Raw genomic sequence first — 23,170 nt, forward strand, 5'->3', positions numbered from 1 at the left:
TGGAACAGCTCCTGTGGGGCCATTCCTGGGCAGGTGCAAAGGCCTGGGGAGCTGCAAAGGCAGAGATGAAGGTGCAACTGAAACCTGAGAAACCACTGGGATTTCTCAGCAGCTGAGTGAGGGTGTTCTGAAACCATTCTGGATTCTGATTTACACACCCAGATCTTTCTTTGGCACCAAGAGGACTTGTGTGGACTCACCCAGGTGTGCTGCCCTCACCCCAGCCCCCAACACCCCTCCCACTCCCCAAACTTAATCCAGACTGACACCTTTAGGGCCCCAAAAAGAACAGCAGGAGCTGCCAGGGACAGACTGTGACTTTATTCTGTCTTTCAACATAGCAAATGGCATCTTCTCTAATATCACTGCAAAAATACTTTGCCTGGGTTAAAATAGTCTGTATATACTGTACAAAGACATAAGTTTAATATCTCTTCCTATAAGTACATTTATACACATAAAACAGCATAAATTAGAAAAGGGACAAATGGGTATATAAAATTCTGGTTACATACAAATCTGATTAAATTAGCATTTACACTGTGGTTCTAACATAGAGTTTGTTAAATAGAGCCATGTGCATACAGTACATTGACACCCCACCCAGACACAAATTAAAACAGGGGCTAACAGGGCCAGGTGTTCACTTACACAGAGCAAAAAGCCTGGCCCAACCTTAATTTCTATATATTTTTTTCTCATCTCGGGGACTCACAGATCTGTTCTTGGAAACTCCTGGCTTTTCCAGCAGCTGTCCCAAGCGTGGCTGTTTTGCTTCTCCTCACGACCTCTTGGCCTTGCCCGGCTGACCTCCACGGCACAGGATTATCTACCAAAATCAAAACACAAGGGCCTTACTTTTCCCAGCACCAGGGAGCTTTTCCAGTTGCTTTTACGCACATGGGAGGAGCAGGGGGAGGGATGTCCCGCAGTGTTTTACTTTCCATCCAAAGGCACATTGGGGAGAGGTTTATTTATTTGCTCTCCCCCTCCCCAAATTGACAGTCCTGGGAACAGGAACCATCTGGATCAGTGATAAGGGGGTCTGGCCTCTGGCTGGCGCTGGGCTCAGCAGAGCCAGGCTTTGGGGAGTGCATTTGCCTCACTAAGTGATCCCAAAAAGCTCAGCTCTGGTGTGGCTGGAGGGAAAGGTTTGTGCTGGGCAGCCCTGCATTGCTCTGGGGTCTCTGGATGGATCCCAGAGTTCAACTCCAACATGTCAGACAGGATTAGGGGAGGGAAAGCTCAGCCTAAACACCAGCAAAGCCTCTGAGTGGAAGAGTAAAGCAGGAGCAGAGAAGAAGAGGCAGCAGCAGATCCTGATTCACCTCCATCAGCTACTCCTGCCACAGAGATCCTGGTGAAATGTGCCCCTGCTTCTGATGGGGCACGGACAGCCCTGGCACAGACCTGTCCCAGCTCCAGCCCTGCCAGACATGACCTGGAAGGGATGAGAACCCCACAATCCTGCTGCACAGGCTCTCTGGAAGGGATGTGAACCCACAGCTCCTGCTGCACAGGCTCTCTGGAAGGGATGTGAACCCCACAAGCTCACAGACATGGAAGGGATGTGAACCCACAGCTCCTGCTGCAGGTCTCTGGAAGGGATGTGAACCCACAGCTCCTGCTGCACAGGCTCTCCTCTGCCAGCTCCTCCTCCCAGGTCTGCCTCTCCACCAGCTGCAGGACCATCACTGGCCAGGTTTCCAGGCACAGGCATTGACACTGGATGGCACAACTCCCAGGGGACCTCAGATAATGTACTGATAAGCTGGGCTTAATCCTGCAAGGCCCAGCTGCCCAAAATGCCACTCTGAGCTACAAGGGCAGGAGCCAGGCTCTGCCAAGCTCCCTCATGCCCTGTGACACATAATCACAAGCAGAGCCTCAGTGCAAAGTCTGTGGCCTTTCCTCTGCTACCAGCCAGCTGTTAAAAAATAATCACTTAAAATAATTAAGTGTCCATATCCATGCAACAGAATGAGGGAAACACCATGCAGCAAAGAGCCAGGAGGAATCTGGGCCAATACTGCTTCCACAGAGCCAGAGATGTATCTGCAGCCTGGTTGTATCACGATCTGTGGTCTGGAGCAGCAGAGGGGTGTGGGGACCCCATGACAGGGCACTGATTTCTGCCCTGTTGTAGATTTTTGCCCTCCAACAGGCAGCAGCAATCTTTGGCAGCACAGGAAAGTGCCCAAACTGTTCTGGAGCAGCCAAAAACTGATGGGAAAGTGATGGCTTTTAACAGCGATGGAGTGTCAGTGAGGGGGAGCTGCCTTTGAAGAGCTGATTGCTGTCTCACTTGACTTAATGAAATGGCTCTCCTGATAAAAGCTTCACCTCTGGGCCCTGCAGGCAAATGCAGGATGGATCACCTCTGTCTGGAAAGCACTGACCAACCTGCTGGAAGAAACCATCCTTCCTACTGAACCCCAGGAGTTCTGGGCAGATCTCCTGGCTGCACTCCCCAGCTGCTTGCAGAATCCTGTAGGATTTCTTTTGCCAAACCTCACTGCAGTGCCCTGCCTGGCCCAAAACACACGCCAGCATCTCCCTGCACCACTGGAAACCTCACTGCCTGCTACACCCACAGAACAGGGGTGGCTGCTCAGGCAGGTGAGCAGGAAACAGCTCAAATCGCCAAAGTTTTGCAGCCAGGGCTGGTTTTGCTTTTCCTACCCTGTAAAATCTCTGCAGCCTCCTCCCCGCACATCCAGCACAGCACCCATGGCTCCAGCCCCCTGTCCCCCTCAGCAACACCTGGGTCCTTCCTGCCCAGCATCAGCAGTGACTTGGGAGTGCTTAATCCACCCCAACCATGCAGGGATTGTCACTGAACTGGTTTAACCTCCTTCTGCAATCCTGGCACCAGCAGCAGCAACATCCACGTCCCCTCTAGTGAGGCCACTTTTTACGAGTCCTCCTTGGGCTCCTCATCTCCTCTCTGATGTGTCCCTCCTTCCACTTAATGAACAGGCAGTGTTTGACAGATTTTATGTCAGGCTGAAGCTGGTTTTCCTCAGTCTTTAACAGCAGAGCCTCTGAAGTCTTGCTTGAGGTCAAGGGAAGACAAGAGGTTTCAAAACGGGGAGAAACTGTGGGGTTTGAGCACTGCTGTTTCTCCAGAACCATGTCTGAGTTCAAAGCCATACCGTGGGCTGCGGGTGAATATTCCATTTTGTCACAAGTTTTGAGGTTTTGAAAAGTCTTTTTGTTGCACACTGGAAAACAAACAAAACCCTTCCCATGTTTCCGCAAAGCTGAACGCTGTCAAAACATTTTTGTTGGATAAGGTCAGGTTTTTCTCCCCCTCCTCCTCTGCACAGGAGTGACCGAGGCCTGAAACCCCCTTGACTGAGACTGGAGATCTCAAGTGCTGAGAAAACAGCCAAGTTCAGTGAAATCCAGAGCATCCAAACATCCTGAGTGCTCCCACTGCGAGGGCAAACCCCAAAGCAGGAGCGGGGGCTTTATCTGGAAGCTCCATTTGCTCAGGCACCGTTATCAGGGAGTATTTTTGGAAAGCACCTTCCCTTCCCACACCTCCTCCTCCTCCCTAACAATACACATGTCACTGCTCTGTCAGGTTAATGACAGGATTTGGAGGGATCAAAGTTCATTTCACAAAGCACCTGCTGTGCTGCAGCAGGGGTTTGGGGCTGCTTTCATCCAGCACAGCCCCAGCAGGAAGCCTCATTCAGGAGCAGCGTGATCCCTGCCTGCTGGCATTTGCTTGTCCCCAAACCATGAGTTCAAGAGCAGGTTTAGCAGAAGGAAACAAAGGATTTCTCTCTGTCCCTGCTGCTTCTTCCAGGGGCCTGGGCCATCACCTTCTCTGTGGGCACAGCGAGGGAGACATTTGAAATATCCTTCTTGAGTAATGGAGTTGGACAAGTGGGAAATTCCTGCTCCCCGTTTGCAGCAGGGAATGGTGCAGGTAAGGAAAGAAATAATCTGAGGGCTGTGTGAGTTGAGCTGGGTTTAGGTGGTGCTGGCTCAAAGGGAGTCATGAGCCAGGCTCCTTTTATCTAAGTAACACTTTGCCTCAGCTTAGAGGAAGGTGCCTCACAGAGGTCAGCTCAGCACATGGAATGAATCCTGGAATAAGGTTTGTACTTCCTCCTTTTCAGGCAAAACTCCAGCAGCAGGATATGTAAAAATGAAGTAAGGAATTCCAGAAGCCTGCCAAGGCTGCAACCTGAAATCCATTACAGTATTCTGCTGCATTACTGCTATGAAGACACCGCTGATTACAACCAGACCACAGCACAGAGCAACATTTGTCCAATTAGGGGTTAGATACTTAATTAATGAGTGTGGAATAGGAAAAGGAGCCAGAAAGACACTGCCAGGCTGAAGTCAGATTGAAAAATCCACTAGCTCCTTCCAATGGTAACTGAGAAAGTGCCACATAAAAATCATAAAATGGTTTAAAACTCTGTTATTCCTTTCATGTTTGTACTTGGAAAAGGAGTTTCCTTCTCAGTTACCTTGGAAATGAAGAGACTGGTGAGGTTCAGGTATGTTCCAGTTGCATTCCATGAACTAACACAACTGACTGAAAATGCAACAGGGTATTATGTTTTTATTTCTAAATTGTTCCAATTAAAACTATCCCTGGTAATATTAGAAATCTGCTCAAGGCACAAAGGTTAAGTCTGGATCTGAACACCATTCAGCAGGTTTGTTCGGATCTATCTCTACTTAGGTTTGATCATTTCTGCCCCATCCCCAGCTGCTGTTTAGTGGGGTGTCACTTTCCTGGCACTGTCCCTAGAACCCATCCAGTTATTTTAGTTTTCCCAGTGAGCTGGGACAAGGAAGGGGCCATGGAATCTCTTCTGGGAGAGGTTACTACTTCCTTCTCAGCATGAGGGCTGCACTGCGGGTTTAGGGGTCCCGAATGCTCACAGGAGGAAACTCATTCTCATCATCCAGACAGACTGGTCCAGTTGCAAACTCGTGCTCTGGGATCACCTCGCCCCGCAGGGCTCCGCCGTCCTCCGAGTAACCTGGCCAGGGGAAAACACCAAGGGTTACTGCAGGAAGGGAGGGGGAGGCTGCACACAGCAGCACACACTGTCACCACCTCTGCAGCACTGAGCTGCTTCCTCTGCCTTCAGGGACTGGGGAAGAGGAAGGTGTTTCCATGGACAGTATGGGTTATGGATGAACTACATGGCCAGCTCCTATGGCAGCAGCTTTCCTCCTCCTGCCATGAACCCAAGCACCAATTTCAGAGTAAGATCTGCATTTGGATGTGGACCTTACATTTGAGAATATAATGAGACAGTCACCATCACTCAGTCTTTTCCTGCAGCAGTTTAGTGCAAGGTGTACCAGCTTCAGAGACTCTGTGGCAATCTCACCACAAAAACAGTGACTGACTGTCAGTGACTGACACAAAACCAGTGAGCCCTGACTCCTACACCCATGGTCACAACCCCTGGAAACCACCTGGCAGCAGCTGCTGTCTGCCAAAGAGTGGTTCCTGCTCAGCCCTGGGAGCAGAGCTGGCACAGGAAGCAGAGCAGAAAACTCGTGCCCTGTTTTTGTGGCAGAGGATGAACCCAGTGAGCTCCAAAGTCCTGCTGCCCCAGAGGGCAGTGCACCCGTGCTGATCCTGGATGAGCCCTTGGAATGTGGGACACTTCCCACTTTGCCCCAGGTGGTTTTGTGGCTTCTGCCTGAGGAAGGGCACATGTGGTGCTCACCTGGCATGGTCGAAGTTGAAGGCACTGTACTTTGTCTGGCTACGGTTGCTGCATAAGATTGAGGTACTGGAGGCTGAAGGTCGTTTTCTTTGTTCTCCTCCATCTTTCCTGAGCCAAGCAGACTAATTGTACAGATCAAGAGAGAGGAGAAGAGTTAGTTCTGATCCTGGCTGTCCCTCCCCAGCTCCAGCTAAGACAAGCCCATGCATCCACATCTTGAAGCACATCACCCATCCCCATCACTGCATGCAGCAGCCCCAGCAGTGCTGTGGACAGGGGAGCATTGTGCTCCACAAGGAAAGCAGGGGGTGAAGAAGGAGATAGGGGAAGCACCACTTCAGCTGGAGGACAATGCTGGCATGGGAACAGAAGGGAACAGACTGACCACAAAAGCTTTAGGTTACAAAGGCAAACAGTGTTTCTAATCACAGAGGGGGCTCCAAAGGGCTTCCAACAGGAGCAGACTAGATGGGAAAAGCAGCCCTGGCTAGTTTAGGACGGAGTTTGAGCAGAGATATCGTATGATGTAATGTAACTCATGACCCAAGGGCCCTTTTCAGCCCTCTGCTGCTCAGAGGAGCCCACATGACGAGGCCGGGGCTGCGGGCGGCGCGCGCTGGACAGCGCAGCTTTGAAGTGCTTTTGTTTTGTGGCTTTTCCAAAAGCTGCTGGCACTTTCCTGGCTGGCAGCCACCTCCCGGCCTGGAGCACATGTTACATCTCACCCCACCCCAAAGGCTTCACATCTGGAGCCAAGCAGCCCAGATGTGTGCGGGGGGGGGTTCTGTGCTTAATGGGATTTGCATATGGCCTGGAGAGCGGCGGGGGAGGCTCTGTTTGCACAGAATCCCAGAGTGATTTAGGTTGGAAAAGACCTCTGAGATCACTGAGCCCAACCTGTGGCTGATCACCACCAGCCTGTCACCAGAGCAGGGCACTGAGGGCCACATCCAGTCACTCCTTGAACGATTCCAGGAATGGTGAGCTGTTCAGTGAACGACTGGATGTGGCCCTCAGTGCTCTGGGGCTCCCCACCACCTGCCTGGGCAGCCCCTTCCAGTGCTTAACAACCCCTTCCACGAAGAAATTCCTGTGCTTTGGCACTGGGCTTTGTTCACAGAAGCTCACAGTGTCACTCCACACCATCCCACCCCCAGTCAGCTCTCCAGCACCCACTCCAAGCTGGAGAAGGTGCTCTGCTCTCCTGCCACCACAATGGTCAGAGCTCTGCTGCTGGGGCATCTCCTAAAGCACAGCCCTGCTGGGATGTCCCAGAGCTGCCATGGCATCTGAGATGTCTCAGGTTTCTCCTGCAAGAAGCCCTGTCTGCTGTGCTTCCCAGCCACGCCTGTCAGGTCAGGGAGCTCCAATCACAAACTCATTATAACTTTCTTGCTGCTACAACTCCATTTTGTGCTGCCAGGTGAGATTTCCCTTCATGTCTTAAAATATCAGCTTCTGTATGAGGTGTGAGTGGAATCAGAGTTACCTGTGATTTTTAATGAGGACACACTCCCCTCCATCCTGGGGGTCCAGGTTATAGATGTAGAGGTGTCCATCCGACGTCGTCACCAGCAGCCGAGGCAGCTTCTGAATCCTGCTGGGAAAAGCATCCTGAGGCCAAAATCCTCCCCCACACAGACACAGCAGCACCCACAGCACAGGGGACGAGGCCAGGCTGGGCTGGCCAGGGCTCAGCAGGCTCGGCACGTACGTGGACAGGGCACAGATGTTCCTCTGCCCGGAGATGTTCAGCCGGACGGTGGCAAAGGCCCGGTCCTGGCTCATCATGCCGGACACCTGCGCAGGGAGGTAGTTGGTGGCAGCCTGGAACATCTTCCCCATGTAACCACTCCACGTTGGAGGCTCCTCTGGCCGGCTGAGGGGTCACAAAGCAGGGTCAGTGGGGTTAGCATGGCCAGTGGGACAGAATGTCAGGAACAGGCCTGATCTCACACGGGTGAAGGGTTTTCTGGAGCACCTTCACACTGTGCACCAGCCTGGCTGGAGATCATAGGGGACAGCAGCACCTAATAAAGCCAGAGAGCCCTGCCCAGCAGGGGTGCAGTGTGTGGCTTTCCAAAGAGTGAGTCCCTGGGGACACAAGGACACTGTGCACCTGGAATTGCTCATGGAGAGTACATGGTGAGGACGTGGACAGCAGCTGTGTAAACACAGAGCTCTGAAGCAGACCCAGCCCTGGGGCAGGCATGCTAAGCCAGGCTAAGCCCTCACCTGTCTGTGAGATGCTCCAGTTTGAAGATGTGCACGGTTTCAGTGTTGCTGGAAGCACAGAGGAACTGGGAATCCATGCTGAACACCAGGGAGCTGATGTTCACATACCTAGAGCAACGAGAGCACTGTCACTCCCACAGCCACCCACTCAAGGGGAACTGCTGGCTTTGCCTCACAGAGGAGTCCATGGGCACAAAGGAGACCCATCCATGGTGAGGATCACCCTGCACAGCTGCTGCTGAGCCTGTGGGCTCACTGGTGAGCCATTCCCTAATCCCTTCGCTCAGCAGGGCTGGGGGTAGCCTCCAGCTAGTGACAAACAGCCAGAGAGGTGGAAATGTCCTTGCTCACAGAGCTGCCTGTGGAGGGAACATCTGTGCCAGCCTCACTGCAGCTTCTGGTGCTGCAGAGACCAGGGAGGATGGCCAAAGTGCTGAACAGTGGGACACAAACAGCATCTCCTGCACAGGTCCAGCAGGAATGAGACCTCTGACAATTTTAGGGAGTTCATTATTTCACGTAAGAAAAAAGAAAGGACGGAGTAAATGGAGTGATCCCATGTCTGTTCCCTGCCCTCACCCTGTTCTGTGACACACTGCAAGGAATCAATGAGCTGGGCACAGCCTGGCACAGTGACATTTCCAGCTGATACGTTTGCTCTTGTTTTCCTTCTGCAAAAGATGCCAAAGCCACCAGGATCTGACGCTGCCCTGTGTCCCTGTGTTTACACTCTGGCTCCGGGAGCCTCTGTGTACTTGTCACTGCAGAAGAATGAACTGACCTTTTCATCCCTCGCCGGAATTCATAGAGTTTTTGCCCCCCAGGAATGGAAAATACACGAATGACTGTGCCCTGCAAAAAATGCAAATGGAAATACCACGTAGGAGCAGGCCAAGGAACCCAAGCCCTTTCCCTGACACACCCAGGAAACTCAGGATGTGCAGAGGCTCCTCCTGTTTGCCAGCTGGGCTCAATCTGATCCCACACACTGACCAGTCAGCGGCCCTTCTGTGCTGGCTGTGATTAAGAAGGGGCAGCTCAGGGGTGCTGATGCAGCCCTGGGCAGAGGGAGGGTACTTTCAGGCACACTCACTCACTTTTTCAGAAGCACTGGCCAGCTTGGAGCCGGTGGAGTTGAAGGTGAGAGCAGCCAGAGGCCCCTCGTGGGCAGGAATGGTGCAGGCTGTTTTCTGTAGGGCACAAGGGAACGTGAGAGCAAAGGCACACACTGCTCCTTGGACTGTGTGGGCAGAGGGACACGCTGGGCCTTGGACTGTGTGAGGGCAGGGCGTTCCTGCCCTGCAGCTACCCACACCTGCTGATATGGATTCACAGGATCATCGTGTGCTGACGGGATCCCTTCAACATCCTCAGCACTTCACCTCTGCCCTGCCTTGAGCTCATTCCTCTGCTGTTATGGCCGTTGTGATTACAGGACACTCACCCCAGGGGCAGAGAACCTCAGCTCCCCGCCTCTCCAGGGCTCAGCACCCTCTCCAAAGCCTGGCCCTTCCCTGCAATTCCTGCTGCAGTGGCACCACCCTGGTACCTGCAGGGAGCCCCAGCCCTTGCAGCACCTCCTGGAGCAGCAGCATTTCCCTGTGCTCTGCTCCTCCCCTGCTGCAGATCCTCAGCTCTGGCTGCACGCACGGAGCCACCAGCCTTATGTAACTCAAAGCCTTGGCATAAACAGCAGATAATCATGACCCTGCATCCAGCCAGGGACAGATTTCCTAAGGGGACTTTGGACACTCTGCCCTCTCTGTGACTTTGGGTCAGGCATCCCTTCCAGCTCACGGTGAGGCAAAGCTGCTCCAGGTCCTGTGCCGTGCCTGGAGCAGCTCCAACCCCCCTGACCCACGCCGGCCACATCATTCCCCGGGGATCTGCTGCTGACGCTCCCACAGCAACCCCAGCGTGAGCCTGGCAGTGGCCCTGGGGCTGCAGGGCAGTGGGTCACGTTTCCCTGAATATCCTGTGCTGGGACATGCACGTCCTGATCCCAGAGCTGTCAGCTCCGAGCAAGGGGGATCTGTCCAGATGTGCCTGCCAGGCAATTCCCTCGCACTCCAGCTCGGTGCAGTGGATTTATTCATCCTTCCCAAGGGCCCCGTTGGCTTTGCTGTGGCTCTGTTTGTTTTCAGCCCCTGCCGGTATCCAAAGGCTGAGCCTCGCACTTACCAAAGTATTTCCGTCGTAAAGCGCGATCTCCCCGCTGGTCGCGCTGCCGGGATAAGCCAAGTAGGAGTTGGCGTGGTTGATGGAGAGAGCACACAGACCTGGCAGGGGGACAGGGACACGGCTGAGGCTGTGGCCGGGGGAGCTCAGCACGGGGCACGCCGGGGGTTCGGGCTCGGGCTCCTGGCACCGCTCGGGCCCGCGCTGGGAACAGCTCGGCCGTGGGGACATCTGCTGGTACGGGACAGAACGGCGGCTGTGCCCTGCCACCCTGCCCGGGCACGGCAACCCACACCCGGCTCTTCAGCACTAACGCCCCGGAGAAGGTGCACGAAACAGCACATGTGGGTCTGAGGGCTCACAGCACTCCTGTCCAGCCACATCTGGACACGTCCAGCTGTGCACAGAGTGTAGGCGCTGGGCTGGAAGCTCAGAGGAGCAGCACAGAGTGGGTGCAGCCTGGCTGAAGGCAGTGCCATTTCCTTCTGCTCCGAATGGAAAAGGGAAGCAGAGAAAGACAAAGGAAATGCGCCAGCCGTGCAGGGAGTTTCCGGACGACAAGGAACTTGAACACAGCGAAATCTCAAGCACAGGGGGAATCCTTCCCCATAAGAACCATGTGGTTTTGTGCCAACACGAGCACAAAGGTTCCCAAATGCTCCTTTCAAAGTGGGCAAGAATTGCAGGATGAGACAGGGACAGATGGATACGTGAGTGTGGGTACATCCATCCGCTGTCCCCCAGGTGACCTCGGAAAAGAGCATCTCTTCCTGCCTCTCGTCCCGCAGCCCAGTGAATCCTGTCACACACCAAACGTGCCTCACTCGCTTCCTGCCCCACATCCGTGTGCTCACAGCCCCCCCAAACCCAACTCCATGCTCCAGCACGACCTGAGCTTCCTGACCCGTGGCGGGAATCCCACCTAATCCCACGTGCGGAGGAAACAGCAGGGTTAAAGGCAGTGGGGACACCCCAAAGGGGCAGGCAGGACAGCCACGCACTGCACGTAGATGGGATGGGACTGAAAGGGCCAGCAGGGCAGTCACACACTGCACGTAGATGGGATGGGATTGAAGGGGACAGCAGAGCAGCCACAAACCAGTAGGACAGCCATACACTGCATGTAGATGGGATGGGATGGGATGGGATGGGATGGGATGGGATGGGATGGGATGGGATGGGATGGGATGGGATGGGATGGGATGGGATGGGATGGGACTGAAGGGGCCAGAAGGACAGCCACACACTGCATGTAATGGGACAGGACAGAAGGGGCCAGCAGGACAGCCACACAGGACAGCCACACAGGACAGCCACACAGCAGCAGGACAGGACAGCCACACACAGCACGTAGGACAGCCACAGCAGTGGGACAGCCACACACAGCACGTAGATGGGATGGGACTGAAGGGGCCAGCAGGACAGCCACACAGCAGCAGGACAGCCACACACAGCACGTAGAAGGGACAGGACGTGCCGTGCTGTGCCGTGCAAGCCCCGTGTCAGGACACGGCCCTGGCCCCCGCCCAGCAGCAGCGGGGAAGGATCGGCCGGAGCTCTCGTTTTAGGTCATTGTTTATAACCAAACAAAGAGAGCTCAGCACAGCCAGGAGCTGCAGGATCGGCCAGAGGCCCCAGGGATCCGCTCCCCATCCATCCAGAGGCGCGCACATCATCCAGGAATGGCGCACGGGAGAGGCACGAGGAGCATGAGGAGCACGCACGGCAGCAGCAAAGGCACGCAATTAAAAGGCAATTAAGGAGGGAGGGATGGGAGGAAGGCAAAGATGGCCCAGAGACAGCGGCTGTGATGAGCATCCTGCCCCCTCTGCACGGTGATCCCCCAGCCCAGGGAGATGAGCAGAGCCCTTTCAGACAGGATCAGGGCAGGCTGGAGCTGAACAAAGCGAGCTCTGAGCCGGGTGAGTCACCCGCTCCCTCTGCTCCTCTGGCCGGCAGAGCCGCCGGAAAACCAGGCCAGGGGAAAACACAGATGTGAGTGTACTGGGCTGACCTCGGGGACACACAAAGAACTGGGATCACGGGGCCACGGGCAGCCTTTGAAGACGCTGCTCTCCCCTCAGCAGCAGCCCCCCAGCCATGGTGAGGGTTGGTGCTGCAGTGGTGGGCTCAGGCAGGCTGGCACTGCTCAGATGGCACCTCTGGGAGTGCCACGTCACAGGTGGCTTCCTCAAGCGGCATGGGAAAACGCCTCTGTGCCCAGGGAGCCTGGCCCTGCCCTCAGGCCAGCAGGTCCAGGCACATCCAGGGCTTGGGGGGAGCCACAAGGTGGTTTCCAAAGCTGCAGTCACTCCCAAGGTGTACCCACACAGCACACAAGTCACCCCGAGCACTGTGACCTCCTTGGTTCAAATCCTGCCCCTGTTTTGATGTGAATCACACGAAAAACAACTGCCTTGGACACCGTGGGCATTTTCCTCTCCTACGTGGAGGAGGCTGGATCAGGAGCCAGGTGCTGGCCAGGAACAGGCAGAGATCTCACTGTGACTGGCCAGGGTGGCTGCAGCAGACCCTGGTCCTGCCTGTGCTGCTGTCACCATGCCCAGGGCACTCACTTCAGGAGGGTGGCACATTTCCCATGTGCTCCTAAACCCCCCAGCACAGATTTCCACTCCTAAACAAGCTGCACAAAGAGCACTGAGGCTGGACTGCCCTGACCTACTGGACACACCATCACTGGGGTCAAGCTTGGGACCAAAGCAGGTGGCCCAGGCACAAGAGGGACACTGCACTTGTCACTGAGCTCATTTCAGTGACAGCTGCTGCAGTAAAAGGGGTTTAAAACACTAAGCCCATATGAAGCCTGTGATCTGCAGCATCCCAGTCCTGCCCTGCTGCTCTTAAACCATGAGCTGATCCTCCAGCCCCTCTGCAGAACAGCTCCAGGCCTGGGCATCCCTGCCCACCCTGCTGCTGGGCCTTCTCAGGAAGGCTTTAAACTTTAATTATATTTGCAGCATTCAGCATGCTTAATCCACACAGAGAGCCCATCTGCTGAGACCTGAAGTAGGTCAGGGGAGCTGCTGGCAGAGCATCCCTTGAAAGCCCCGAGGCCAAGCGTGAGCACATCAGCAGCTTCCCAAGCACCCAGCCATGAAAGGATGCTGCAGGACAGCACAGCACTGTGGGCACCCAGCCAAGCTTCCCTCTCTGCTGCTAAAAATAGAAAATAGCCTCTGCCAGCAGCAGGAAAGCCGGATTCCCCCTGTGCCACACCCACAGGATCTGTGCTGCAGCCACCTGCCCTGCCCTGCCCTGCCCTGGGCTTTGCAGTGACAGCAGGTGGCAGCTCCTGGGAACTCCCTGGCAGGCACTGGGGCTGGGCCTGGCTGTGTGCTCTGTCCCCAGGGATCTCTTTGGCAGCTGGCCCCAAAGGGAACTCAGACCCTTCTGCCCATCTCGGCTCTCCTTTGATGCATCTGCTCTGGCCAGAGCAGGGGTTTGCTCCAGACAGGGCAGGGCTTTGCTCAGGACAGAGCTGGGCCACAGCCCAGGCCTGGCAGAGCTCAAGGAGAGTCTGGACAATGCTCTGGGATGTTGAGATGCTGCTGTGCAGGGCAAGGAGTTGCATTCAGTGATCCTTGTGGGTCCCTTCACACTCTGCTCCATGCATTTCTGACTGCCCAGGGCTGGGGGAGCATGCACAGGCCACAGGCTGGCTTAAATTCTAACAATGCTGGTTTAAATTCCAACAAAGCTGCGGCTCTCCAAAGCTCCCCTTCACACAGTTCTGCCATGCTCACCTGTTGTGTTGGGAGGTGTATCCATAATAGTCTTCAGAAGCTTCATGTCCTTGATGTTATGGATGTAGATGGACTCTTCCAGGCACACCACCAGCCTCTGCAAGGACACAGGGGACATGCACAGAGCCAGCAGTGCCTCTGGCTGCTGCTCCCACACTCCCAGACCCAAACCTTTGCTGCCAGACAAACCCAACAGGAGTTTCCCACACACTGAAACAGAACAGCAATGTGATCTCTTGTGCTTCTCCATCTCCTCACATCTGGGTTTGTACAACTCTTGTTCTGAGAGTTTTTGCATCCAGTCTTGCTTTAGAGAGAAGACAAAACACCATGACTTCTCTGTTCCTCTGCATCTTCCACACCCCCAGCGACAAGAAGGACCCACCAGGGTCACACCCCACCTCAGGCCTTGACTGCCATCCATCCCTACCCCAACTTTTCCCTGCAGTTCTTCACAAATTACGTTTTGATCACAAAAGAGAGGCTGCAGTCCTGCTTGTCAGTGCCTCCAGGTGGGAGTGCAGCCCTTCGCCCTGACTGCTTCCTGGTTTGGGACACAAATGGAGCTGCTGGGTCTGCACTGCTGCCAAACCTAATGCACCTGCCCAGCACATCAATGTTTCTCAGCAGGGAAAACTCTGCTTTCTGTGAACTGAAAACTCTGCTTTCTGTGCCCTGCAGAACTGCACAAACACAGAGCTGAGGCACATTTGTTGGGGACAGTCACCTTTGCACCATCTTGGCTGAGGAGCTGGGATTTGCCAAGTTCAGGTGCTTGTACCTCTTCTGCTGACCCTGGCAGGAGCATCCAGCCAGCCAGGAGGAGGCAGGGCAGAGAGGCAAAGGGAAGCCTGATGCTGTGACCTCAGCCCTGGGCCACCACCTCTGAGGCCACTCAGCTTTGTGTCACCACAGAGGCTTTTTTGGGACCAGGCTTTGGGTCTGGCTGAAGGGCTGAGCTTTGTGAGTCCAGCAAGTGCACAGCTTCACCTCCCTTGGTGCCAAGAGTCCAGAAGCACTACAAACATCCCAATAAAAGCCTAAGGCCAGGCCCCATCCATCCTGAAGCTGGAGCACCCAAATCCATGTCCAGGAAGCCTCCACCTCTTCAGAAATGAGGCCACTTATTTAGCATCTAAATGTGGAGCTTAGTCACTAACTTCAAACACCCACATTAAAAATCTCTGCCTTGCTCCACCATTACTCTCAGATCAAACTCTTTCCCACTTCTATTCCTGCTAACCACAGCATCTGCGGCTGTGTCAGAGCCATTTTGCATTTCCAGGAAGACTTTGCCTTTTCTACAGTAAGAGCCATCCACTTGCAAGCAGAGGAATATTTATACAGCTGATTTGGGCAAAGCCACCATGAGCTTTCCCAGAACGGGCTGCTCTTGATGTCCAGGTGAAAAAAGGGAGCTTTCCAGATGTTTCCAGAGATGCTGGTACCCACAGGGACAAAATCCAGGAAAGTTTGGGATGTGAAGAGGCAGAGGAGGTCTGGACAAGCTCAGCAGGAGCTGGAGAGGGCTGGTTCACCCCTGCTGGCCTCCATGCAGCCCTGTGGCCGTGTGAGGGGCACTGGGATGGGGTTTATCCTCTCTGTGCACACAGACAGAGCCTCAGGAAGGTGCTGTGATTGCTACACGAGGTCAAGGCATTGCTAATTGTCCAAAATGTCAGTGCCCACCAGCTCATTCTGTAGTTTGGATGGATCAGGTCAGATAGCTGAGCTGTGTCTGGGGGCTGAAATGGCCAAATAAACACCTGAAAACTCTCCAAAGAGCTCAGCAGGGTTCCAGCAGTGAATGAAAACCCAGCAGCTTCCCAGCAGTCCCAGAGCCCAGCCTGATTGCCCACTCTGAGACAAATCAGGATTTATCTCCACACGTTTAGTTATCATGGAGCTTGGAACTAAGAATTCCCACAACAACAACAGAGGGGTTTGCTTGTTTGCACAATGAGGAGTTTTTCACAGAGAGAACAGATTGAAACATGCACCTTTTGTTTGAGACCTGCTCCTGGTTAATTTGTCACCATTCCCCTGAGTTAATGCCTTGGCTGGGATTTGTCCTCCTGTGAACTTCCAGGGGAGTGCAGCTTTCCTGCAGGAGCTCAGGCAAGAGTTCAAGTGTCACATGCAGAGCCTGGTGGGCACCAGTTTAACTCCTGAATGTACACTGAAATAACGATTCCTCTCCAACCTACCCAAACTGGGAAGGTTTAGATGGGATTTGAGGAAAACATTCTTTGTGAAAAGGGTTATTAAGCACTGAACATGCTCAGGGCAGTGGTGGGGTCACCATCCCTGGAGGGATTTAAAAAATGTGTGGATGGGGTATTTTAGAACAGGGTTTAGCCTTGGCAGTGCTGGGGAATGGTTGGACTTGATGTTTTATTGGTCTTTTCCAACCTAAATGTGATTCTGTATTTCTAAACATCTGTAATATCTCCAAATCCCTCCAGGTGTGTCTGTGGCACAGCCAGAGGATGAGCTCAGCCCAGGAATTTGAACCCAGCTTATAATGCAGCCAAGAAATGTGGATTCAAGGCTGGGACTGTGCATCACCTTCAGGCAGCACAAGGGGAGTAGCCTGAATGTATTTTATTCACACCAATCTCCTAGAGCTGCTCAGCAGAACCTCCCAGTTTATTTTTATACACACACAGCTATCTGCAATTCAAAGGAAGTCTCTCTTTTGCCAGTTTCACTGTGAGCTGAAGTGAAAAAAATCAATTTAGGACAGATTTAATTGTAGAGCAGGAACTCCTGGTCAAAGACAGCTTTACTGGAAGCTCAGCCCAGAGAGCTCACTGCAGGTCTCACTGTTGCTAACTGAGGAGAGGCTGATTATATACAATTACCCAGACTGCTTATTTCTTCATTGTAAAGTGTCCTCTGCTTCTTAGGGCATATACTTGGAAAATAATTATGGACAAAAAGGAAAAGATCACTTAAAATCCTCTAAAAGAGCTCAGGGCTGCACAAGGCTGTCTCACATCAGAGAATAACACTCTAAAACTCTCATTGTAGAGAATAACACTCTAAAACTCTCATTGTAGAGAATAACACTCTAAAACTCTCATTGTAGAGAATAACACACTAAAACTCTCATTGTAGAGAATAACACTCTAAAACTCTCATTGTAGAGAATAACACTCTAAAACTCTCATTGTAGAGAATAACACACTAAAACTCTCATTGTAAGTGGCCTGAGTGGGTTTTATGCCTTTAAAACAAAACCAAGGCTGCTGGCAGCACTTGGAAAGCAGCTTTTTGCCTTATCCACAGATAAGTGTGGAAAAGTTACTCCTGGGTTACAGATAAGTTACTCCTGGGTTTTTGTAAGCAACTTTGAAGGTCTCATTTGCACCCAGGATGGCAGAGGTGGGCCTGGAGTCAGGATGTGGAATCCAAGGGAGGGAGGAACATGGAAAGGTGTTTTTTTGGCAGAGCTGTGTCCTGAACAGGCAAGAAGGGAGATGACAAAAAGCCTTTGTGTGACTGCCACCAACCCAAGGCCTTGGCTTCATGTTCCTGAAGGAAGCAGCGGGGGCAGCTGACAGCACAGCCCTGCAGCTCCTGCCAGAGCCTCTCATGTGGGGCTGGGAGGAGAGCACAGGCTAAATCCACCCCTAAAATCCCACTGACAACCCTCCCAGCTGGAAAAGCAAAGGCAGCACAGAGCCAGAGTGGGCACAGTGTGGGAGCCCCTCTCACCTGCCGGTTCAGGCGGATGGACAGGATTTTACTGGAATAGCTGTAGTTGCAGATCTCTGTCCCTTTCTTGAAGTGGTACACATTCATCTGCTGTGGCTTGGCATGGCTGACCACGACCACAAGGCTGCTGGAGAACAGACGCTCCACGATGTAAACATCTGGGATTTCATCTGGGCACACAGGGAGAGCAAGGCAGAGCCCTCAGCCGGGCAGAACTGCAGCAACAACACTCAGCTCAGGAGGGGATGGGCTTGGGAGCTCTGTGCTAAGGTGTTCAACATCATTTTGGTGAAAAATTCCCCATGCCTGGCACAAAGCAATTAGGTGGGAGTAGGAAGAGGTTAAAAAGCCTTCCCCTGAAGGCAGAAATGGAGCACCAGAGAACATATCCACTGGAACATCATACTCAGCTCTCTTTGACAGGGCTGCTGTGCCTCTCTCTCCTGGGCAGGGCCCAGCTGAAGCCAATCCCCAGGCCCCCCAGCTGCACTAGATCCTTGGGAAGGGGATATAAAGGGAGGAGCTGCCTGCCTTTGGTCAGGGGAGTTCTCAGGGGGTGTGAGAGGTGTGCTGAGGTAAGGCAGGAGCTGGCTGTGGCTTGGTATTTCCTCTGTGTGGTGTCTGGTGCCTCCCTGGGGAATCAAACAGTGCAGTGACTGTGTTTGGGATGGCTCCTGCTGTGTGGAGAATGGCAATGGTGGCCCTGCACCCAAATCCCCAGGGGCTGCAATCTCCAGCCTGCCAGCCCTGAGTGATGCTCAGTGTGGGCTGGGCTGCACTGGAGGGGCAAAGGCTGCCCCACAGCTGTGAGTGTGTCACCAGCAGGGACCTATCTCAGACATCTTTTATGAAAAATCTTTTCCTTAAGGTTTTTCCTCCTGAGAAGGTGAGAGGCCTCAGGAACAAAATGTAAACATTGATTATCTGCTGCTGTGGGATGCAACAGGTGCATCTGGGATTGGCCCATGTTTGTTGTTTCCATTAATGGCCAATCATAGCTGGCTCAGACTTTCTGATAACAAGCCTTTGCTATCATTCCTTCTTTTTCTATTCTTAGCCAGCCTTCTGATGAAATCCTTTCTTCTTTTCTTTTAGTATAGTTTTAATATAATATATATCATAAAATAATAAATCAGCCCTCTGAAACATGGAGTCAGATCCTTGTTTCTTCCCTCATTCTCAGACCCCTGAGAACACCATCACAGGGACCTGTTTCCCTTTCCCTGGCTCTGGGGAAGGAGCCTGGACCCTGCTCCAGATGAGGCAGCTGTGTGTGATTGCTGAGGCTCCTCCTGCAGCCACTGAACATACCCAGTGATGAGCAGGCCCAGCTGGGAAGTGTTATCCTCAGTGCTGAGGCAGCCTGGGGTCCCTGCTCCACGGGGCCAGCCTTGTTTTGGGCTGCTCAGGGAGTGCCACATGCTGCTGTGAGCACAGCTAAGAGCTGCAGGCCTGCTGGGAGTGACCTTCTCCACATGGAAAACCTGTTAAAAGCATCTTGCTTGTAAATACCACAGTGGATTAAAGGCCTGGGAGCTCTCCAGCAGCTGTGCTGGAAGCCTGTGGGCTGCTGCTCATGTACCTGAAACATTCCAGTGGGGAACTGCTGTGAGTGCTGGGCTGCAGCACACACTGCTGCTGTCAGGGTGGCAGCAGTGGAAGAGAACTGGGCTCTAACAAAGGTGAGGGACTCTCGTGGATTTAAGGTGCTGCTGGTCAATGTTCCTCCCAGGGAAACAGGAGACTTACTGCTTTCATGGACCTGGTCCAGTTGCTCCACAGAACTTAAGGAGAAGAGTCTGTATCCAGTTGTGGTTCCAATGGCCAGGGAGCTGCAGAGACAAAGCAAAACCTGCTGGTTCAGAGCTGGAACCCTCCAGGTGGCAGCAAGAGTCCCTGCAGGGATGGTGTACTGGTTTGGACTGGGATGGGGATGTTTTGCCTTATTACCTCATACAGGGCTGGGTTTGGGGTTTGTGCTGAGCACAGGGTTGATAACCTGGGGGTGTTTTTGTTATTGTTGAGCTGTGCTTGCACAGTCAAGGCTTTTCCTGCTCCTCACCCCTCCAGTGAGGGCACAAGGAGCTGTGAAGGGACACAGCCAGGACAGCTGACCCCAGGGACACCCCAAGCCACCCATGTCAGGCTCAGGGGATGAAGGAGGAAGAAGAGAATGACATTTGGAGTGGTGGCCTTTGTCCTTCCTGCTGTCCTGGGGATGGCTGAGCTCCTGCCTGCCATGGGAAGTGTGGAATGAATTCCTTGTTCTGCTTTGTTTGCATGTGTAGCTCTTGCTTTAATTATTAATCTGTCTTTATCTCAGCCTGTAAGTTTTCTCACTTTCACCCTTTTGGTTCTCTTTCCACCTCACTGAGTGAGGAGATGGCTGGGGTTAAACCCTGACATTGAGGAAATTATAGTTCCTGGCACAGTGCTCTGTGAAGGCACAACTTCAGATTCCAACCTAAATAATACAGAGTAACAAACTGAGGAATGCAGCTCTCCATCTCAGCCTGTTGCAGCCTACAGAAGGCAAGCATCCCTCTGAGAGAGCAAACTCATCCTCTCCTCTCTGTGGCTGCTGGAGGAACAAACAGGTCCAGATCTGCCTGGGAGGATGCACACAGGAGCTGTGGGACACAGAAGGGGCTGTTTCCTCAGCCGGGGGCTGATCCACCTGTACTGACACAGAGGTTTATCCTGGCTGGGGAAGCTCTGCTCTCACTGTTAAGGGTGGTGGGCAGAGTCCTGCCAAGCGCTGTTTCTGCCCAGTTCCAGATGCAGTAAGCAGCGAGATCTAAGTCTTGAACCAGCAGCCAGCGCGTAACAGCAACGCACAGCGTTTGCAGTGGGAACAGCGAGCAGCAGGTTCACGTCAGCAGCGCATCCACATCCCTGAAAGCACCCTTTGTTCGGGCACACCAATGCAAAGCAGGGCTGCAAAGGAAAGGGCATTTCCAGGTGTGAGTGAGGCCGCTATCTCTGATTCTTATCTCCGGGCCGATCCTGGCTCCGGGCTCCCACATCCGTGTGTGCCTCGCTGCTCCGGGCGGGATTTGCTGTCCCGGCTGGGAACGGTTCAGAAACGGGAGCGCGGCTGTAATTTATCCCGAGCTGGGGCGGCGCTCTGGCACCGCTGCTCACCGGGAGCCTCCGGGGGGTGCCGGTGGCCCAGGGCAACGCCGCCGCCTCCCCGTGCCCGCACAGACAAAGCCGGGGAGCGCCGCCGCCCTGCCCGGCCCCGGGCGCTCCCCGGGCTGCGGGGGAGGCAAAGCCCGGCCACAGCCCTCGATTCACCTCCACTGGGAGCCGGCGGGGCCGGGGCCGCTCCCCCGGGCTGGAGCAGCCCGACCCCGGCCCGTCAGTGCGCGGTGAACGGGGGGTTCCGCCGGGCCCCGGCCCGTGAGCGCTCGGTGAAGGGGGCGCTCCGCCGGGCCATCCCTATGGGCACCCGCCCCGCTCCGGGCCGCGGGGCCGGACCGACCCCGCCCGGCGCGGTCCGGCCGCCGTCCCCCCCGCCCCGCGGCGGCCGCCCCGCTTACGTGCAGTCCTGGTTGTAGGAGAAGCAGCTGAGCGCCGCGGGCGCCCCCGGGGCCTCGGCCGCGGCCTCCATGGAGCGGGCGCGGCGCCTCGGCCGCTGCGGCCCCCGCGCCCGCCCCGGCCCCGCTCCGCCGCCGCACGGGCGGTGCCGCCGCCCATTGGCTCGCTCGCAGCTGATGGACGCGCGGAGTGACCTATGGGGTGAGGAGCAGGCGGGGCGGGCCCGCCCCCCGGAGTGGCGGAACGGGCTGCCATTGGCTGGCGGCGCGGAACAGCTGCGCGTGGCCACGTGGTGATGTTGTGGTTGCATCAGACGGGCGCGGACAGATGTTGGAGCGCATCTGGCGGAGCGCGGCTGCGGCGGGGCTGCGAGGGGGACACGGTGACAAGGGGCTGCTGGAGGGCCGGGGATGGCCCTAGGGAAGGCGTGGGCGAGGGCATGGGGCGGGGAAAAGTGATGGTGGCACCGCTGACTGGAAAACAAGTCAGTTCGCCTCTCCGCTTCCTTGGCTAAAGAGTGCTTTGAAGAGTTGTTTTTGTCTTTTTACAGCATTGCTATCCTAAAGCTAACGGCGTTTGTGCATCGTTCCTGTGCTTAACACCGCTGCTGCCGTGGGGGGTCAGATCTGCCGGGGAAAACACAAAGGAAAACAAAGCTCCGAGTCAGATATAGACATTCCAGGAGTCAGTGCAATGACATTACCGGCGCACAGAAACTCTGCCGGGGCAGAGCCTGCAAACCCCATAATTAGATGAGTAATCCTCATGTGAGTGCTGAAGTCATTGGGCCCGGATCACTTGATGTGTGCACCACAGGACTTTTGGAAAAGGAGCCCCATGCAATACCATCCCTGTGAGGCAGAGTCCGTGTGGACACATTTATCTGCCTGTATTAATCCCCCTCTGCTCCATGGGGACCTGGAGTGCCTGTAATGTTCCCTTGTGAGGGAGCTGGAAGCCTGCAGCAGTGAAGACAGATTGATTTTGGGGAGGAAGTAGGAAAAGACACATCTTCAAAACACCATTTTGGAGGGAGGTGGATGGTGCATCATCCCTAGGACTCAAAACACACAAGTGACGCTGCAGGGGAATAATTTTCAGGATATCATGTTTGGGGGGAAAACATAATCTTTTCCAAGGGGCCTAGTGGGAAGTTCTAATAAAACCCAAACTTGAACTGGAAAAGCTGGTTTTGAATGTCCTGAAACTGTCCCTGTGGATCAGCAAAGTTTGATTTTGAAACAGGGATGTCAGACAGGAAGTGGGGTTGTGGAGCAGAAAAAAATTTGAAAACAAAACAAAGCCCTCCAATAAACAAAACCAGGGAGACATTGCCTTGTGTTTCAAAAAAAAAAAAAAAAAAAACCCAAAACAGTTTCTGAGCAACAGCAGCAGCTGCATGTTTGCTGCTTGGGCAATCACCATGGTTTTAAAATGAAACCTTGATAAAGCACCCCAGACTTGGGTAACAATTATTTTTGCAGTTTGACTGATGCAACCATGTTGGTCAATCCTCCTTTGAGCTCACTGCCTGCAAAGGCTGTTTGATCAGCAGGACTGGGAGAAACAGGGACTTCTTGTCCTCTGCTGCAGCATTAAAAAAGTGTGGGTGGCCTTTGGAGCAGGTTGGGTACAGCTGTGTCACCATGGTGGGGGTGAGGTCAGGACAAGTTGCTCCTCAGGCTGGGAAAGCTGCTGTGTGTTGGTGAAACCCTTGGAAATGTCAGGATCTGTGCTCTGGAATGTTGGAGCAGTTGGGTGCTGGGGTGCTCTGGGTGGGAACTGAGTCTGATGCCTCAGGTTTGAGCTTTTCTGTGTTTCAGGCTCTGCGCTGCTTCAGTGTGTGGGGCTGGGCTCACATCAGGGCGTGCTGAGCTCTGTGCACAGAGCAGGGAGACAAAACAATTCCTGCTCCAGCTGGGCACCAAGGACAAATGATCCAAATCTCAGCCCAGGAGCACAAACACCGTGGGCTGGAGAGAGAAAAACAAGCAGGGTGGGACTGGATGGGCTAAA

The 23,170-nt window shown here is 54.1% G+C and overlaps 1 protein-coding gene and 2 long non-coding RNA genes across 3 annotated transcripts; 2 read left to right on the forward strand and 1 right to left on the reverse strand.

The window, feature by feature from the left end:
• Positions 1-299: 299 nt before the first annotated feature.
• On the reverse strand, positions 300-21,248 carry WIPI1 (WD repeat domain, phosphoinositide interacting 1). Its single transcript, XM_063175671.1, has 13 exons — positions 21,157-21,248; positions 19,364-19,446; positions 17,615-17,784; positions 13,895-13,991; positions 10,134-10,231; positions 9,050-9,142; positions 8,734-8,804; positions 7,953-8,060; positions 7,432-7,596; positions 7,207-7,314; positions 5,718-5,839; positions 4,915-5,015; positions 300-829 (listed from the first exon to the last, which is right to left on the reverse strand). Exons 1-13 carry the CDS (start codon positions 21,225-21,227, stop codon positions 782-784), a joined length of 1,335 nt encoding a protein of 444 aa, XP_063031741.1. The 5' UTR covers positions 21,228-21,248; the 3' UTR covers positions 300-781.
• LOC134428745 (uncharacterized) lies at positions 2,082-4,573 on the forward strand. The gene is made up of 3 exons (XR_010030449.1): positions 2,082-2,619; positions 3,818-3,940; positions 4,134-4,573. It is a non-coding gene; the product is annotated as an uncharacterized LOC134428745 (long non-coding RNA).
• A 206-nt stretch (positions 21,249-21,454) lies between the features above and the next one.
• Positions 21,455-22,339, forward strand: LOC134428726 (uncharacterized). Its single transcript, XR_010030445.1, has 2 exons — positions 21,455-21,536; positions 21,705-22,339. It is a non-coding gene; the product is annotated as an uncharacterized LOC134428726 (long non-coding RNA).
• The last annotated feature ends 831 nt before the right edge of the window (positions 22,340-23,170 follow it).

Source organism: Melospiza melodia, chromosome 24, assembly GCF_035770615.1.
Source record: "Melospiza melodia melodia isolate bMelMel2 chromosome 24, bMelMel2.pri, whole genome shotgun sequence".
NCBI classification, from domain to species: domain Eukaryota; kingdom Metazoa; phylum Chordata; class Aves; order Passeriformes; family Passerellidae; genus Melospiza; species Melospiza melodia.

Excerpts from the sequence above, each read along its gene's own strand:
- WIPI1 (XM_063175671.1), bottom strand. The coding sequence starts at position 21,227 with ATGGAGGCCGCGGCCGAGGCCCCGGGGGCGCCCGCGGCGCTCAGCTGC. Across the intron at positions 8,061-8,733 it reads TTCCGGCGAGGGATGAAAAG|GTATGTGAACATCAGCTCCC; the intron begins GTCAGTTCATTC and ends TCGTTGCTCTAG. Across the intron at positions 7,597-7,952 it reads CTGGAGCATCTCACAGACAG|CCGGCCAGAGGAGCCTCCAA; the intron begins GTGAGGGCTTAG and ends GTGACCCCTCAG.